Source organism: Meles meles, chromosome 2 (assembly GCF_922984935.1).
Source record: "Meles meles chromosome 2, mMelMel3.1 paternal haplotype, whole genome shotgun sequence".
Classification (NCBI taxonomy): domain Eukaryota; kingdom Metazoa; phylum Chordata; class Mammalia; order Carnivora; family Mustelidae; genus Meles; species Meles meles.
In genome coordinates this window covers 186,128,911-186,147,165 of record NC_060067.1, presented here as the reverse complement: position 1 = coordinate 186,147,165, position 18,255 = coordinate 186,128,911, and the positions used below count along the sequence as shown (strand labels likewise).

The 18,255-nt window shown below is 38.9% G+C and overlaps 1 protein-coding gene across 3 annotated transcripts in view; it reads right to left on the bottom strand.

Annotated features, from left to right (window-relative positions):
• FGL1 (fibrinogen like 1) overlaps positions 1–17,994 on the bottom strand; it is a 29,012-nt gene extending 11,018 nt beyond the window's left edge. Inside the window, exons 1-3 of one of the 3 annotated variants that reach the window (XM_045986139.1) lie at positions 17,922–17,994; positions 6,882–6,961; positions 4,573–4,753 (exon numbers count right to left, since the gene is read on the bottom strand). In XM_045986139.1, coding sequence (XP_045842095.1) covers positions 4,573–4,753; positions 6,882–6,944 — 244 coding nt within the window. In that variant the 5' untranslated portion in view covers positions 6,945–6,961; positions 17,922–17,994. The other 2 variants (XM_045986128.1, XM_045986147.1) reach the window with 2 other exon arrangements.
• Between the last annotated feature and the right edge of the window lie 261 nt (positions 17,995–18,255).

The following is an 18,255-nucleotide window of genomic DNA, read 5'->3' as shown; positions in this document are numbered from 1 at the left end:
AAAGATGGAAATGATTAGCTATAACTTTTTCCTCTGGAAAACTTTGTGAATATAGCACTTGCAGCCAACATTTTCTATTTGTTTTTATTTTATGCCAACTGCAAGTTTGTTTATGTTTCTAAAATTTTTTTCCTTCTTCCCAGAGGAAAAAACCCAACACAACTTGAATTGAGGAAAGCTTTCAACTTTCAAAAACCGAAAAAACAAAACCAAAAAACACCCAACAAGTAAAAAACAAAACAAAACATCAAAAAAGCACCAGTAGCAAAACTGTTCATAAGAAATACGTTAGAAATAATAAGCCTGCCTTGGGGAAATATAACTTACTTACACTATGATAGCAGGAAGTTCAAGCAACGTAGGGTGTAAAACATTAACTAGGTATTTAAAACTATGATTTTCAAAATGTTTTGACCCACGCAGCTCTCTGGAGAATAGGCAGGCAAGGGCAGGGTTAGAAAGCTCTGTGCTCATGGGAGTCTAAAAAACAAAAAGGGATTTTTGGATACTTACATAATACTAGACTGAGGCCAAGATTTCCTGCCCTCTGACAAACACTGCACTGAACTGGACGAGGTGAATACTTTCTCTGATCATGCAGAAAGCAAGCCATGTTGGAAGGCTGAATGTTTAAGCTTCACAAAGTGACATGACAGCCTGCCAAATGGACTTCCCTCTTGGCCCAGAATGGTGGCTGAACTCAAAGCTGAGAACCAGTCATTCTAAGCTCAAAGAAAGGCCAGCAGGAGCTCCACTACCACCAGGGGCATGCTAGGAAATGCTAGAGTTCGTCCTGCTACAGTCATTCTCCACCCCCCCAGGCAACATTAAGAAGGAAACTTAAAAGAAGAAAGGATGTTGGTCCCTTGGAGAGGACAGGATTCTTGAAGGGGGTAGGGTGTGTAGGCTTGCTCCTGTGAAAACAAGGGAGAGAGTTTAAAATAATGTGGATAGAAGGCTGACATTCATTGAGTGCTTCTTTTGCACTGAATGCTATTGTAATCATGTTACATGTGTTAACTCTTAATCTTTACAACAAAGAAGCATTCTTACCATTCCCCTTTTACAGATGAGGAATATGAGGGCTATAAAGGTTAAGTAACTTGCCCAAAGGCTACATACAAGTAGCAAGATGGGCTGCTGGAATTTGAAACCAGGCTTCAATGCTTCTATGACACAGATCTATTAACTTCTGAGTTTTTTTTTTTTTTCAATGTTATATCCAAAACCAGAAAAGGTCTATTATATGTGTTATAAGACAAACACATACACACACTACAGTGGTTTGTCTACACCCTGTCCAAGAGACTTACCCATCCAACTCCTGCTTATACAGTCAGTCCTCCTCTGACCTTGGTATTTCCATTCCCTAGAAAGTGATTTCTGCCTTATTCCTTGGTGACTTCTTGTTTCCCAAGGTCTCTGCCCAGCACTGCCAATGTAGGGATTGGAGTTTTAGCTCCTAAACCTCATTCTTCCCATGACTGGTTGCACAGTGCTGGGAACAAACATTCAATCACCTGCCTCCTGACATGACTGGATCCTTGAATCTGTGTTCACAACCTGCTCAGATTGTATCTGAATAGACACCCTGGGGTTTGAGCTTAGTTTGGAATTTGGAATAATGGCATTTCTCTTGCACCTACAAGTTCCTTGACCTTGAGACTGGCTGTGTACCACCTTTGGACTCATATAAGGTGCCAGCAGGGTTGGTTTCTTCTGAACCCTCTATCCTTGGCTTACAGATGGCTGCCTTCTTGCTGTCTCTTCATATGGTCTTTCCTCTGTGTGCCAGGGTCCCTGGTGTTTCTTCTTATAAGGATACTAGTCAGATTGGCAGAGCCCATCCTAATTGCCTTATTTTAACTTAATCTCTTCTGTTAAGGCTCTATCTCCAAATAGTCATATTCATATGCATTAGGGGTTAGAACTTCAACATATGAATGGGGAGGGTACAACTCAGCCCATAAGTCATCAATCTAATGGCCATTTGGCCATTCTGGTTACCCCTCCCCATTCTCTGAATCAACCCTGTTATCAACAATGATTGGCCTAATTAGCTCACGAAGAACCTACCCTGACCTGTATCTTACATTTTCTGGTCTCAGATGGGTAGCTAAAGCCTGCTAAGTGGATAACTGCATTACAATTAGGCCCCAAACATCATGGAGTAAAAATTGTATTAAACTGCCACCATACGTCCTACCTGAAAAGAAGCAAAGCCTTCTACTAGGTGACCTCAGCCTGTGAGAAGAAATTCGGGGAGAAGCCTGACCTGATTCTGGTCTTGAACAATCTTATCCGCATCCATCAGAAAAAGCATAAACCCTTTTCAGTCCTGTAAGGTTTCTCATTTAATTGCAACCTAAATTCTCATTTAATTGGAGTGGAGCCTAGGCACCGCATGTACACAGTTTCCCCATGGGTCATTTCCTTTTTGCACGTTTTGTAAGCAGAGTTCATGTTCTGGACTCATTTTCTCAGGGATGTTTGTATAGTAAACAGCCTTAGAAGACAGAGACAGTGTCTCCCTCTAGAGCCTATGACAGGTTAATTTCTGTCCACCTTCTTTTTTTTTTTTTTTAAAGATTTTATTTATTTATTTGACACAGAGAGAGAGATCACAAGTAGGCAGAGAGGCAGGCAGAGAGAGAGGAGGAAGCAGGCTCCCTGCGGAGCAGAGAGCCCGATGCGGGGCTCGATCCCAGGACCCCGAGATCATGACCTGAGCCGAAGGCAGCGGCTTAATCCACTGAGCCACCCAGGCGCCCCTTCTGTCCACTTTCTTAACAATAACGTCTCCTGACGTTTCCTAAGCTCAGGGTTCCTCAGCTGTGACACTGCCCACTACCTGCACATTCTGCACCTGGATTACCCCATTTTTCTCCCTTAGTATTTGCAACAAGGGATATTGGTACGAACATGAAGTCCTGACCCAGGAGTCTCTTTTCTTCCACCAGCATCCATGAAACAGTGGCAGCTAACTTGCCAGGCTGCAAAGAGGGTAAAACCCCAGAGCCTTCATGGCTCTGTTATTGGCATCAGCATTTTACAAGGTCGCCACATGATTCTACTGCGTAGCCCTGGCTGAGAATCACGCTCTTCAAGGAGTTTCTACTGATTCTGCTTTTTGTTTGATTGCTTTCCTGAGCCTTCTTTCACTGTCTTGCCTAATCATCCCCATGGGTCTCTTCTTAGGTTCTACTTCCTGGTTCTTTGCCTCTGAGACTGCCTTAGATGGTGCCTTTGTTTCCCAAGCCTATTTTTACCCCAGCCAGCCTGGGTTCCTCTTTGTTCAATGGCACAGAGCCACGGGCCATCCTAAGGCTATCTCCAATCCCTGTTCCGCAGGCCTCCTTCTGATCCCTAAAAGGGGGAGGGGCTGTTGGACTCCAAGAATCAAGGGTAGGAGATCAAAGGGCTGGACAACAGAGTGTCAGGAGCCGCTGGATGAAAGTCTGACCAGAAGGAGATTAGGTTCTTGGTAAAGAAAGAAAAAGGGAGCATTTTGTTGCAGCATAGTTTCTAAAATTCTCACAATTCTTATATCCTACACTGATGAGTATATTTAGAAACACAAAATAAAGATGTCTTTATTCTATCAACCCAGAATCTCTTCAGCCTCTACAGTTTTTCAGTTATGGTCAGATCTATTTTCCAACTTGTATTTGCTTATCTGGGCTTCCTATCTCGATGTACTTACACCTTGCTTTCATTCATAAACGTGAAGCTCTATTATATTCCAGGTACTCGAATAGGCAAGAGGGAAGAGAGAATGGTGAAACATCATCCCAGATCTTACGAAGTGCTGGGTTAATTGATCAGGACTGATGAATAGACAAAGAAATTATAGTACATCATGACAGAAGCTAGAGCAGACATAGGAACAAAGTGCTCTAGTTGGCATTATCATTTCTGACAACTATGGTTTGTTTACTATAAAAGAGGCCTGGAGGAAGGCGAGTGAGTAATTTTCTGTAAGGAATAATGCTACATGTAGTGATATGTGCAATGCCTTGACAGTCTAAGATCATCTAGTTTCTGGGTGGAAACACTGACCCAGTCAAAAGGAAAAATTACCAAACCATAAAATATACACGTAAACACAACTCTTGCATTTCCCTAAATAATTGTAATACTTTTTCTTTCCCCACCCTTTTATTCTATTAACTTCTTTACTCTGCTAAAGCACATAGTGGTTTCAGAAGGGAAACTGTATAAATATAACAAGAAATGATGCACAAGTAAAAACAAAACTCAACTGTAAAATTTCACAAATATCATGTTATTTGCACACCGATATGTAAACAATCTATTGTTTTTGATCTCTCATTAAACTATAGAAATTCCGAGGTATTTAGCATTGGTATTAAACATCCCCTGCAGAGATTATAGAGAGAAAGGATAAAATGTGGTGGAAGATATTTAAATTTAGAATCATGCTTCATGTTGCTAGTTATTGGAATAAGAAAAGCTCTTTAGCAAAACCCAAAGTACCAAATAATGAGGACCGCATTGCACATGGATGTATACTATAAGTTCCTGAAGCACATAAGAAAAACAGGTTCTGACCTGCGTATTGCCTCCTGCCTCCAAGGTCAATGACAGTATTCTCCTCTCCTTTATCAAGGAACTGGATTTCCTTCTCATGCAAAAGCCGTGTGATCTTGACTTGTTGCTGCTTGACCCGGGTCTCAAGCATGTGCACCTGGGCTCTGAGCCGTGCCTGCTCCTGGAGACAGTTCTCAAGGGCCTGCAAAGCAATGTGCATGGGAAATAAATGCTCCTAACAAGTTGGACAAATTAATGAACCTTTGTCCCCAACTCCCATTTCAGAATATTATTCCAACCAGAAAGTGGTTTGAAAGCTCTGATACTATTTGTATGGTAAATTGCTTGAACCAAAAAATTATATATTAATATGAAATAATCTGAGTGACTATACTAAGAGCTTTAGACTCATCTCTTTTGAACTTCGTAATGATTCCAGGAGGGAGCACTTGGCTCAACTCTAGTGAGGCAACTTGCTCAGGAATTTTCCAGCAGGAAGGAGGAGTCAGTATGCAAATCTAATTTAAGAACCCTACTCCCAGTCTGTCTTCGTGATGCCACCTAAATGCTTTCCTGACAGTACAGTTTTTATGGCATCGTTGCACATTGTTAGTGTGTCAATCCCTAGAATAAACAAGGCATTTGAATGACCTTTGGCTATTGATTTTTAATTAATGGAATACTTATAATCTGATGACGTGTTGTTACCTTTATAAGGGATGCTAGTTTAGACTCATATCTGTGAGTATCTCACCCACTCACCTGTGCAAATTCTAGTGAAGCCAATTATTTTTTTGTTTTTCCCTCAATTACTTCAGAAAGGGGTGGGAGGAGACTGAGTTTTCCAGTTAAGCATTTATCTTCTCTAAAAGGGCAAAAAACCAAGAATACTGGATGCAAAAGAGTTTATCAGCACCCTTCTAAACTGGCGTCTGACTGAGAACTTTCCAAAAAGAAAGCAACCACAGTGGGGAATTACTTGGGAAGATGAGCTGCAGGTACGGGGCTTCTGGAAGAGGCAGAGAGACTAGAAGCTTCAATAAAGTCTCTTGAATATGTGATGCTATTAGAGTTACTGGACATAGAGTGGGAAAAAAAGGACAAAACACCAATTTTTGCCATTTTTCCATTTTTAACTTGACATCTCATTATGAGACTGCATGCATGGTTTAGTGAGCTTATTTAAAATTTAGGAATTTTCTCTTTCCCAGAACTTTGGGTATTTATTCATTTTTTATTTTTTAATTTTTAAAAATTTTTATTTATTTTTTAAATTTCTTTTCAGTGTTCCAGAATTCATTGTTTATGCACCACACCCAGTGGTCTATGTAATACATGCCCTCCATAATACCCATCACAAGGCTTACCCAGCCCCCCACCCCCTTCCCCTCCAAACCCCTCATTTAGTTCCTCAGAGTCCTCAGTCTCTCATGATTCATCTCCCACTCCAATTCCCCCAACTCCCTTGTCCTCTCCATCCCATTTCCTCTGTGTTATTCCTTATGCTCCATGAATAAGTGAAACCATATGATAATTGACTCTCTCTGCTTGACTTATTTCACTCAGCATAATCTCTTCCAGTCCCGTCCATGTTGATACAAAAGTTGGGTATTCATCCTTTCTGATGGAGGCATAATACTCCATAGTATATATGGACAACATCTTCTTTATCCATTCTCTGGGTATTTAAATGTGTATTTTCTCCCTTTTATTTATTTATGAATGGAGGAAGGCATGAGTTCATTGTAATTTCTTTCAAATAATTTGTTAAGTTTATATTAACAGTGTTCAATATGGGAAAGCTCAATATTGGGAAAGCCCAGGTCAATTATAATTATTATGGATAGTATTAAGTTTCTAACATTACTTAACTACCTAAATAGCCCCAATAAATTCAGAAAGATTTTATGTATTTATTGTGAATACTAGTTTTTACTTTGAAAAAAAAATTACATCACTTGGTAAGTGCCTATGATGTGGCAGGTGCTTTCACAAACCTTCTTCATATTTTCCCCTCAGTTAATTTTTTCAGTGACAAATTACTAAAGGTTCTCTGCAAAGTAAAAGAAAATTCAGGTCAAAGCAGGTTTTTTTTATTTATTTTTTATTTATTTTTTATTTTTTATTTGACAGAGAGAAATCACACTAGGCAGAGAGGCAGGCAGAGAGAGAGAGAGAGGAAGAAGCGGGCTCTCTGCTCTGCAGAGATGTGGGGCTCGATCCCAGGACCCTGGGATCATGACCTGAGCTGAAGGCAGAGGCCTTAACCCACTGAGCCACCCAGGCGCCCCCAAAGCAGGTTTTATAAATATGTAAATAAATGAACTTACCCAGCTTTCCCTGCCCATGACCAGAATGGTGGTGACAAGAATGAAACTGAACATCTTCACCATTTTCCCCACTGAAACAGCTACAAGAACAAAAGAAATTTCATAAACATCTTTACTGTGAATTTTTCACAAGACTAGTGTTGGGTTCAGGCTCAATATGATCCATGAGATCGAATGTGGCTCCAGCTCCAGTCTGAGAGTCTTCAAGGAAATTCTCCTGGACTTTCCACCCTTCCCTCATACAGAATGATGCTCTCTGTTATCTTAAGTAGGATAGATCCTTTTCAATTGCATAAACAGAGAAGGGACCCTGCCTCTCTTTGAGTGTCCAGTGGTAATGGGGTGCTTGTGCAGATAAAGCAAAGGCTCTTTAAACACAAAGACCTGGCTCCATGTTTTGGCTGAGCCACTTCCTCGCTGTGTGCCCTCAAGCAACCAACTAAAATGCTCCTGACATATAAATGGAAATCTTCATTTCTACCTGACAGGACTGTGGCAATTTTGACAAAATACTTTTAGATGCTCTGTCATAGGATAAGTGCCTAAGGAACAGTAATTCATTTTGTATATTGAAAACTGCTTTTATTTTTAAAAGAAGAAGAGGGGAAAATGACAACTAGAGGAGGTGATATGCATGTTTTTCTTGATGTTTTAATGGATAGTCAAGCTACCAAGGGGATATAAATCTTTAAGCTCTGTTTAAAGGTGTAGAGGAAACCTCAGTTTACCACTTCCTGATTTTTTAAAAAAATCCCTCTTGAGGGGCACCTGTATGGCTCAGTTGGTTAAAGGGTCCTACTCTTGATTCTGGCTCAGGTCACAATCTCAGGGTCATGAGATCAAGCCACACGTTGGGTTCTGTGCTGAGTGTGGAACATGCTTGGGATCCTCTCTCCCCCCTCAACACTCCCCCACCCTCCTCATGTGCACGCTCTCTCTCTCTCTCAAAAATAAAATAAAATAAAATCACCTTTGAAGTCATGAGTATTGATGAAAAATTTTGTTCATCCTCAAAATAAGTTCTGTGTGCTGCCAGTGATTTTTCATAAATTTTAGAAGCTAAGGAGCCTAGAAGGGCAGAAATATTTGTATAATCTTCAAACAGATTTTATACCTATGGTTTCCAGAAAAGAACTGGAATCAAATGAATTATTTGTTAGCTTATTTTTATGCTATAGAACCTATGACCACTAGGTCTTTTCATGTATCTCTTTCTCAATTTTTATGTAATTATAAAGGTGATTCCTAATGTTACTGCCCACTAGATTCACTTGGGGAGCTTTAAAAAAATCTCCATGCCCAGGAATTCAATCAAACGTCTAAAGGTGACAGTCAGGTGCATGGAATTTTAAAAACACTGTTGATTCCAATGTTTAGCAAAGTTGGAGAAATAATGATTTATGGACTTAATATACAAAAGACTTTAAGTCTATTATAACAAAGTAGTTAGTTCTCAGTACAGAGAGTAATAAAGTGTCTGCTAGATATAACTGTATACTTTTACTTCTGACTTTTTTTTTTTACTCTAAGTCTAGAACTGTGCTGTGTATTTTACAAACATTTACTTTAATTCTTAAATAACTCTCTAAGGCATGTACTATTAACCTCATCATACAAATGAAAAGATCAGAGAGGTTAAGTCACTTTCCTAAGATCACACAGCCAGGTTATGGAAGACCCAGCAATTAGGCTGAAGGCGTTCCAGCTTGACGGCCCATGCCCTTAACCTGAACTCCACAGGACCTGCCTTGTGATCCACATATGCCTGCAACACACAGGCAAACAGGCTGCATGGGTGAATGGGGACCTTCCCGTGTGTCTTCTGCAGTGAACATCAGCCTTGCTCCTGAGCGTGGCTGTGACTCATTTGTTCCCGAGACATGCACTTCACCAGAGGAACATCAGGGGAATTTGGCAGGAGAGTAGACAGCTGCCCGGTAGCAGGGGCAGTCTGAGGGAATGGCAGTATTCGCAAGCCTTCACTGATTATCGGCTCTCCGCTCTGCCCTGCGCTACACGCTGTGGAAGAATAAACATGGTGTCCTCGGTGGGCCATGTTTCAAGCAAGGAATGAAAATAACTATTAAAATGGCAATTAAGGACAATACAAATGAAGTCTACGTGAAACCATATGTAATTAAATATAGAAACCGAACATTCCCAGACCACCCCTCAAGACAAAATTAATTACTTCCGCCACTGTGACCCATACTATATTTAAAGACCAAAATAGCAGTTATCCACTCGATAAACATTGTTTGCATGCCTGCTCTGTTCCAGGCCCTGTGCCAGGCGATGGAATTATCATGTGGTCAGTTTTTTGCATGTTTTAACTGCTTAGAATTAGATTTTTGGGGGCGCCTGGGTGGCCCGGTTGTTAAGGGTCTGCCCTTGGCTCAGGTCATGATCCCAGAGTCCTGGGATACAGTGGGCCATAGGGCTCCCAGCTCAGCAGGAAGCCTGCTTCTCACTTTCCCACTCCTCCTGCCTGTGTCCACCTCTCGCACTGTCTCTCTCTCTCTCTCTGTCAAATAAATAAATAAATAAATAAATCTTAAAAAAGAAAAAAGAGTATAAGATTTTTGAAGGCAAAGTCCCCATCTTGCTAATTGTATCCTCAGCATGTAACTTGTTACAATGAATCAGATAAAAGTTTTGTTGCCTCTGCAGGAAATTTTCCCCAGGGAGGAAAAATATTTCTCAGAGGGGAAAATGTCCTTTCCTTTCCATAAAACTAGTCTGTTTGCAGTGACAATACTTCCTCCTTCCTTCTCTATGTTTATTCTGGTCAAGGGGAAAACAATGGGTTGTGTATTTTTGACAGTAAGCCTTAGGAAGGGGGTAGAGACTTTTGGTTGGATTGAATACATGAATTTATTTTCTCTTTCTTACAATGGAGAAGATATGAACGGACAAGGTCATTGAGAATGGGAGCGGAGGAAACTCCTGACATGCAATGTCAGCAGGTCTGTGGACCTAAAAAGCATGTGAGGGAGCTGGCAAGGCTGCTAACACTGGGGGACAAGCAGCAGCAGAAGGGACCATCACAAGAAGCAGGCTAACTTGCTCTGCGATTCCCCAGCCGGGTTCAGGGCTAAAGACATCAGTTAGTTCAAAGACAGGGTTGGAGGTGAGAGGTTGATACGCAGATTCTCACCAAAACCTTGAGGAGCCCATGAATACTGTTTCTCTCACTCCATCAGACAACAAGGCTTACTTTCCACTAAGATTGAACCAGAGAGGCTCTGGGTAGCATGACCACAGGCACAAGGGAGGTCAGGGGAGGGTACTTTGTTCTACAGGTTGAAATAGCCCTGACCTACACACACACACACCCCCCAGGATACTTCTGTCCTGGCAGCCAGGCAGCCCACTTTCTATTCCTCCCTCCAATTTCCAGGCCAGAGAGCATGGGATTCCTCTCTGGAGGAATGAATAGACACACGGGAAAGAGCATCAGAGGCTAACATTGGGTGATTCTCCAACAGAAGTGCCTTGTCCTTGCCTGATCATTCTCCAGAGAAGCCCAAGGGTTGGCAAGCCTCATTCATGCACACCAGAGAGGCAGAGGCTTGAATTTTGCTTATTTCTTTCAAAGGAGTTCCCTCTGAAGGGAGGTATATATTAAGTTTCTTTCTGTATCTGCATTTACCTCACAGTCTAAAGAGAAACACGGGGAGTTCTGTCGGTGAAGCGTCCAGCTCCTTATTTTGGCTCAGGTCATGATCTCAGGGTCATGATATCAAGTCCTACATCCAGGTCTGCACGGAGTGAGGAGCCTGCTTAAAATTCTGTCTCTCTCTATCCTCTCCACTACCCCACCCCTACTCATTTTTCCCTCTCTCCTTTTTTTGAGAGAGAGAAACAATAGCAATCAATTTTCCATGAAGATGTGTAATTTACCTGTTATAACTTAATCCTTCCATCCAACATTGTAACCAAAACAACCAAAATGTACAGAAAGAAGTGGAGTGCTGTATAAATCACACTGCTAAGTGGGCAAAGAAGTCAGACAAAATACAAGAACACATGCAATAACTCATTGCAGAAAAGCTCTCCTAAGCATTTGGAGATCCAGTTTTTTCAGTGAGTCATTCCTTTTATTCATTTATATAATATCATTTATAGTAACTTAGTTTAGGAGAACTGATATTTTACTCTGTGATCTTAGTAACCATTTAAAATCCAAACATTTGGGTGCCTGGGTGGCTCAGTGGTTTAAGCCGCTGCCTTCGGCTCAGGTCATGATCTCAGGGTCCTGGGATCGAGTCCCACATCAGGCTCTCTGCTCGGCGGGGAGCCTGCTTCCCTCTCACTCTCTCTGCCTGCCTCTCTGCCTACTTGTGATCTCTCTCTGTCAAATAAATAAATAAAATCCTTAAAAAAAAAAAGGAAAAAAAAAATCCAAACATTTATGAGGATTTAAAATCCAACATAATGTCTGGTGCTATGTACACTAAAAGCTTTTATATATAGCTTATATTAAATATATTGAATTACATTTAAAATATTAGTTTGTATTGCGGCACCTGGGTGGCTCAGTCAGTTAAGGGCTCCACTCTTGATTTTGGGCCAGGTCATGGTGTCAGGGTGGTGATATTGAGCCCATGTCAGCTCTGTAGTGGGTGTCGAATCTCTTAAGATTCTCTCTCTGTCCCTCCACCCCACTCCCACTCATGCGTGCACACACATTCTTTCTCTCTCTCTCAATAAAATATTAGTTTAGATTAAAATATACAGGAAATTAGGTTTAATTATGGCATTAAAATGGCTTCCAATGTAAAAAAAAAAAAAAGACACCCCCCCCCCCCCCAGAGCTTTTAGAGGGGAGAGAAGTGAGAAGAGAATTGCCAAGGAACAGAAGTATGAGCAACTGAGAAGATGAATAGGTTTGCTATCAATTAATATTTTCCAACTGATGAGATAATCTTGGAATTATATTTTTAAAACTTTTCTAGATGGCTTTTAAGTTTGTCATGAAAGACAAAATCATCTCCTTCCAGATGCCAACACCAACTACACTAAAGAGCCTTATTTACAATACAGTACTGTCCTCAACTTTGCATTGCAGATATTGAGATATTTGCAAATTTAGCAAAATTTAGATAGAAATTAATACCCTAACCAAGGGCATCTGATGTTATAAACAAACATGTGTTTATTCCCATTATCAGGGTAGTCTCATGTTTCTTTTGCCTGGGAGTTCTTGGAGGGATCTGTCATTACCATTGGTCCATCTGTCAAGAGTCTGTGTGGAAAAAAAAAAAGGCCAACAGAAGCATAAAATCTTACTACAATTTTAACAATTTACTTCAGATACATTGTATATATTTAGGTATGGAGACATTTCCACCCTTCTAATTAGGCAGAACAAGTCAAACACTGTTATAATAAGATTTACTTTCTTACAGATTTAGCTATGCCAGTGGTATACTCTCGTTCATTTAAATATAATTATAAGCAATTAAGGCCCTATAAAATACCACAGTCCCTAAAACATGTTTCTTCCTTTCACCCATCAGCATAAAAGACAGAAAAAAATGGTATTTAAAAAAAAGAAGAATCGAATTACTTTCAATGACTATACTCCATAAATCACTTGGGAAAACAATATAAGTTGTCAATGTATCTACTGTTGTCCGTATTAAATTTCAACAATTGTCAATCAATCAATTATTATTAATAAGTGTTAATAAATAATTATACCATTAGACAAAACACTATATATTAATATATTATGTATTATACGAGGTAAATTTATTAATAAAATTATTAATAAATATATATAAATGTTAGAATATTAATAGTATAATATTTCATTGGAAATAAGGAAAGCGTAAGAAATAAGAAATTAGAAATAAATAAGAAATAAGGAAAGCTTAAGAAAAGCTGAGATGGTGAGTGGTGCTCTCTAAAGATCATCGAAAAGGAAAAGCTCTCAATGCAAGACTTGAGCTTGTCTTAGTTGTTTATAAAATATATGTAATATTTCCATACTTGAATCATAAATACTTCAAGGGCAGTGTTTTCTGCTACATCTTCTGAGTTACCTTTTTGCAAAATAGAGAGGCAACTGTCCTTAGACTTTAATATTATTCCTAATTCTCTCAGTTAACATATTTTTCAGTACTAAATAAGATTGTGATAAAATTATGATTTACTTATGTTCATTCAGCCAACATATAGTACATCAAAATTTAAAAATTTTTTAAAAAGATAAGTGAAGAAAATGGCTGTGTACAACCTGGGAGAAGGTTCTCACCAGAACCCAGTGATACTGGTACCCTGATCTTGACTTTCTACCCCCACAACTGTGAGAAATAAATTTCTACTATTTATTTAAAAAATAATGATTTAAAAATTCTAATTTTAGGGTTGCCTGCTGGCTCATTCAGAAGAGTGTATGACACCTGACTTCAGGGTCATGAGTTTGAGCTCCACATTAGGTGCAGAGATTACTTATATAAATAAATATTTTTTTTTAAAATTCTCATTGTAAAAAGAAAAATAAATAACACTCCATATGTAGAAAACAGATATAATTGAAAATTGGGATATGAACTGTTATTTGTACACCAATGCTTATAGCAGCATTATTCATGACAGACAAAAAGTGTGTGGACAACAATCCAAATGTCCATCCACAGATGAATAGATGATCAGAATGAGATCTATACACACAATGAAATGTTAACCTTGAAGACCTTATTCCAGGTGAAACAAGCCAGACACAAAAGGACAAATGTTGTATGTTTCCCCTCATACAAAGTACCTGGAGTAATCAAATACCTAGAGATGTATTATGTGTATTACTTTGAAGTATATGAAATTTTCATTTTGGAAGGTCAAAAACATCCAAATGTACACCATTTCTCACAGTTCAACCTAATACATAAAGAAAGGAACACCTCATCATTAAGGAAATTGAAAAATATATTCAAATATAATGAAATATTATATATATGTTTGTATTATATAAGTGTCATGAAATGAAGGACTTGATTCTTTTTGTTTCTGCTGTATCCCACTGCTTGGTAGGTAGTTAGGTACTGTATCAGTGTTGTAGGGCTGCTGTAACAAATTACCACACAGTAGGTGGCTTAAAGCAACAGAAGTTGATTCTGTCACATTTCTGGGGGATAGGAGTGTGAAATTCAGGAGTCACTGTGGCCATGCTCCCTCTGAAAGCTTCTATGAAAGAGTGCTTCCTTGCCTCTCCTAGCATCTGGTAGCTGCCAGCCATTGTTGGCATCCCTTGGTGTGTGGCAGCAACACTCTACTCTCTGCTTGCCTGTTCACATGGCTATCTTCCCTCTGCGTGTCCCTCTAAATTTCTCTCTTCATACTAGGACACCAGACCACTGGATTAGGATTTGTCCTAATTCAGTATGACCTTACCTTAACTTGATTCCATCTACAAAGACCCTATTTCCAAATAAAGTTACATTCATAGGTAATGGGAATTAGCATTGAATGTATCACTTTCTGGGGCACAATTCAACTTGGTTTAGGTACTCGACAAAATATTTGGTGAGTTGATGAGAAGAAAATTTATGAATTGAAGTTAGAATTTTAGAACTTCTCAGCATCTGCTATTACAATTTTACAGTTGTTTATTAGAAACAAATTCTTTTTTTTAAGATTTTCATTTATTTGAGAAAAAGAGAGCAACAGAGAGAGCACAAGCAGGGGGAGCGGCAGAGGAAGAGGGAGAAGCAGACTCCTCATTGAGCAGGGAACCCAGTGTAGGATCATGACCTGAGCCAAAGGGAGATGCTTAACCAACTGAGCCACCCAGGTGCCTGAGACCAAATTCTTTTTGTCTGCTGAATTTATTGGATGTTTATATCAGATTCCCACCGTCATCTCCCCTCCTTCAGCAGTGACTGAGAATATTTAATAAACTATGGCTTTTGTAAGGTTTTTATTGATTTGCAAATATGACATTGTGGTGTGTGCCAGCTTATCTCAGAGAGAGTGAGAGGGAAGCAGGCTCCCTGCCGAGTAGATAGCCCGATGCGGGACTCGATCCCAGGACCCTGAGATCATGACCTGAGCCGAAGGCAGAGGCTTAAACCACTGAGCCACCCAGGCGCCCCAGAAAGGGTAAATTATTTAGCTAAAGGAAGAAAATAAACTTTCACTAAGTATATTCACATTAACCTGGGAGATGAGTATAACAGTATGATGTGATGCCATTTATTTGTGACTCTGATTCAAATTGTTCTGACTGAAAAGAAACCAATATATTTTCCTGGATTATTGTTGGGGACTTTTTCTTTTTCTTTCCAGTGGTAAAAATAACGTCTCATTTTTCTTATGTGATAGTAATCAGATCTTCATTGTTTTCCACTACCAGCTATCAGATAAAATACTGAGGAGACCATAATTCAAAGTTATGAAATTTTTGTGCCTTCCAGACTTCACGTTTATGCTATCTGTTGAAATTAATATATTTTCTTTGGTTCATCAAGTTCCCTTCTGTATTTGTGGGTCAAGTACTTTATTTCAGAAATGAATAAATGTGAAATAAGTCAAGCAGAGTCAATTATCACATGATTTCACTTACTCGTGGAGCATAAGGAATAATACGGAGAACACTGGGTGAAGGAGAGGAGAAGTGAACTGGGGGAAATCAGAGGGGGAGACAAGCCATGACAGACTGTGGACTCTGAGAAACAAACTGAGGGTTTTGGAGGGGAAGGGGGCAGGGGGTTGGGATGGCCTGGTAGTGGGTATTAAGGATGGCACATATTGCATGGAGTGGGTATTAAGGATGGCACATATTGCATGGAGCACAAAAATAAATATTGGAACACTGAAAAAAAAATAAATTTTTTTAAAAAGGGAAAAAAAAGAAAAGAATAAATTAGCTTAAAAACTTAAAGAGCTTCAAAACAAATTATGGTCTTCTATCTGTGTCTGCTTTTGGCTCTTGTATAAGAGACAGTGTATGTTGAAAGAGCTCTGGGAGATGCTGGAGATTATATAACACGTATACATAGTGCTACACATGAGACTTGGTAGAAAATAAAGGTCCAGTAAAATGTTTTGGCAGGCTCTTGGTATCCTGAAATTTCCATTTCATCTCCATTAAAGTCACCAAATCTGATCTTTCCCAGAGAAAGGACAAAACCTCTAGTCTGGCAGCTCCTTCAATAATAAGGCCTTTCAATCTGTCATTATAAATATATATTTTAAAGTCATTATATTAATTTGATCATCTTTAGAACAATTCCTGAGAATATTTCAAGTTATCGAAAATTCTTCAGTGCCCAATTGTAATTCCTTTTTTAAAAGATTTATTTATGTATTTTTAATGTATTTATTTACATAGATTTATGATGTATTTGGGGGAGAGAGTGTGCACACATGCGTGAGGCAGGGCAGGGTGGCTGGAGAGAGAAAGACAGAGTCTTTTTTTTTTTTTTTTTTTTTACTTTATTTATTTAACAGAGAGAAATCACAACTAGGCAGAGAGGCAGGCAGAGAGAGAGGAGGAAGCAGGCTCCCTGTGGAGCAGAGAGCCCGACGTGGGGCTCGATCCCAGGACCCTGAGATCATGACCTGAGCCGAAGGCAGTGGCTTAATCCACTGAGCCACCCAGGCGCCCCGAAAGACAGAGTCTTAAGCAGACTCCATGCTGAGCGCAGAGCCTGTCACAGGCCTCCATCGCAGGACCCTGAGATCATGACCTGAGCTGAAATGATGGTCTAAAACCCCTAGGCAAGCCCCTACCCACTGTAATCATAATTCTAAACATCTTCTACAATGTTGAAGAAATGTTTAGATATTAGGTATTTCAAATGCTTTGAAAGTCTGGTCTCTGTCATTCATCATAGTAAATCTTGTTATTTCTGTAAATCTGGTTCATGATAAAGTGGTATCAGATTATTTATTTATTTTTTAAAAGATTTTATTTATTCATTTGACAGACAGAGATCACGAGTAGGCAGAGAGGCAGGCAGAGAGAGAGAGAGGAGGAAGCAGGCCCCCAGCCAAGCAGAGAGCCCGATGTGGGGCTTGATCCCAGGACCCTGAGATCATGACCTGAGCCAAAGGCAGAGGCTTAATCCACTGAGCCACCCAGGCGCCCCAGTATCAGATTATTTAATTCCTCACTATATGGTTGTATTTCTTTTATAATGTTTTTGCTTTAGGCTGTTTCAAAACTTTCAATTTTTATAAAACTAAAATAGTTTTCAAATGGCTATTTTTTGAGTACTATGTTATTTGATATAAATTATTCTAAGTCTCTAAAATCCAATTTCCTCCTCAGTAAAATTTTTTAAATTTTGTTGATAGAGGATTAAACGTAAAGGCAAAAATATTGTTTTAAACTGGAAAGTTGTATAGCTAATATATAACTTTTAAAAATAATTACAAAACAAAAATATATACTAATATAAAAAATTTTTAAAATGGTGTTTTAAGCAAGCTATCATGAAAGGATACAAGATAAAATAGAGAGAAAGAGCTATTGAAAGAACCATGTTTAGTAAGTTAGCATATACAAATGGACTATACCCTTAACATAAGACAGTTACTTAAAAATTTACCCATAAACACAGATTTAGAGACTCCTTTTAGGCATTTTCTTCCAAATTTTTTATCATTTTTCTGAAAATGGAATATAACAGTATATTTGTTACTTATTTTAAGCATTTACACTCAGTGAAAACCTAAAAAACTAAATAAGTTTGATTCCCAAAAGATAGAAAAAAAGAAAAGCATTTCTGAAGATTTTACTTCTGGAATGGAAATTTTAACATTTTCCATTTTATTTTCTATCTTGTAAATTAAAACTGCAAATCCTATTATTTACATCAAATTCTCATCCAATTCATTCAAAATGTGCTAGGAGCAGAAAGGAGATATAATTCTAAGTTTACTTTCTAAGTTACAGAGGTGGTTTTCTCCCAAGTTAAACTGACTTTTCCTAAGAGCCCATGATTGTTTCCTGAGTTATGCTTAATATCATACCTACGAAATCAATTAGCATTATTACAATTATGTCAAAAGTACAGAGATGTTAAATACCTTGCTGGGAAAAAAATGAGTCAGAGACACAGCTCAGACCAGGTGTTGTCACTCTGCCTCCCAGGATCCTCTAACTGCATTCAGAATTTGTAATTACTTCTCTGTTATTTGATTAGAAATAGGGACAATGTTGATTCTGGCTTTAATCCAGAAACAAACAAATGAGGAAATCAGTTTAACTGGAAGGAAAGCTAAAAACAGAGATTCAATGACACAGTACCAGATATTTTCCTTTTCCCCCTCCTATTAGTATGAATTTTTATGAAAGATCTAATAATGTATCTTCATGAAAATACATCTCTGATTTTTTTTAAACTCTTATATTTGTGCTTAT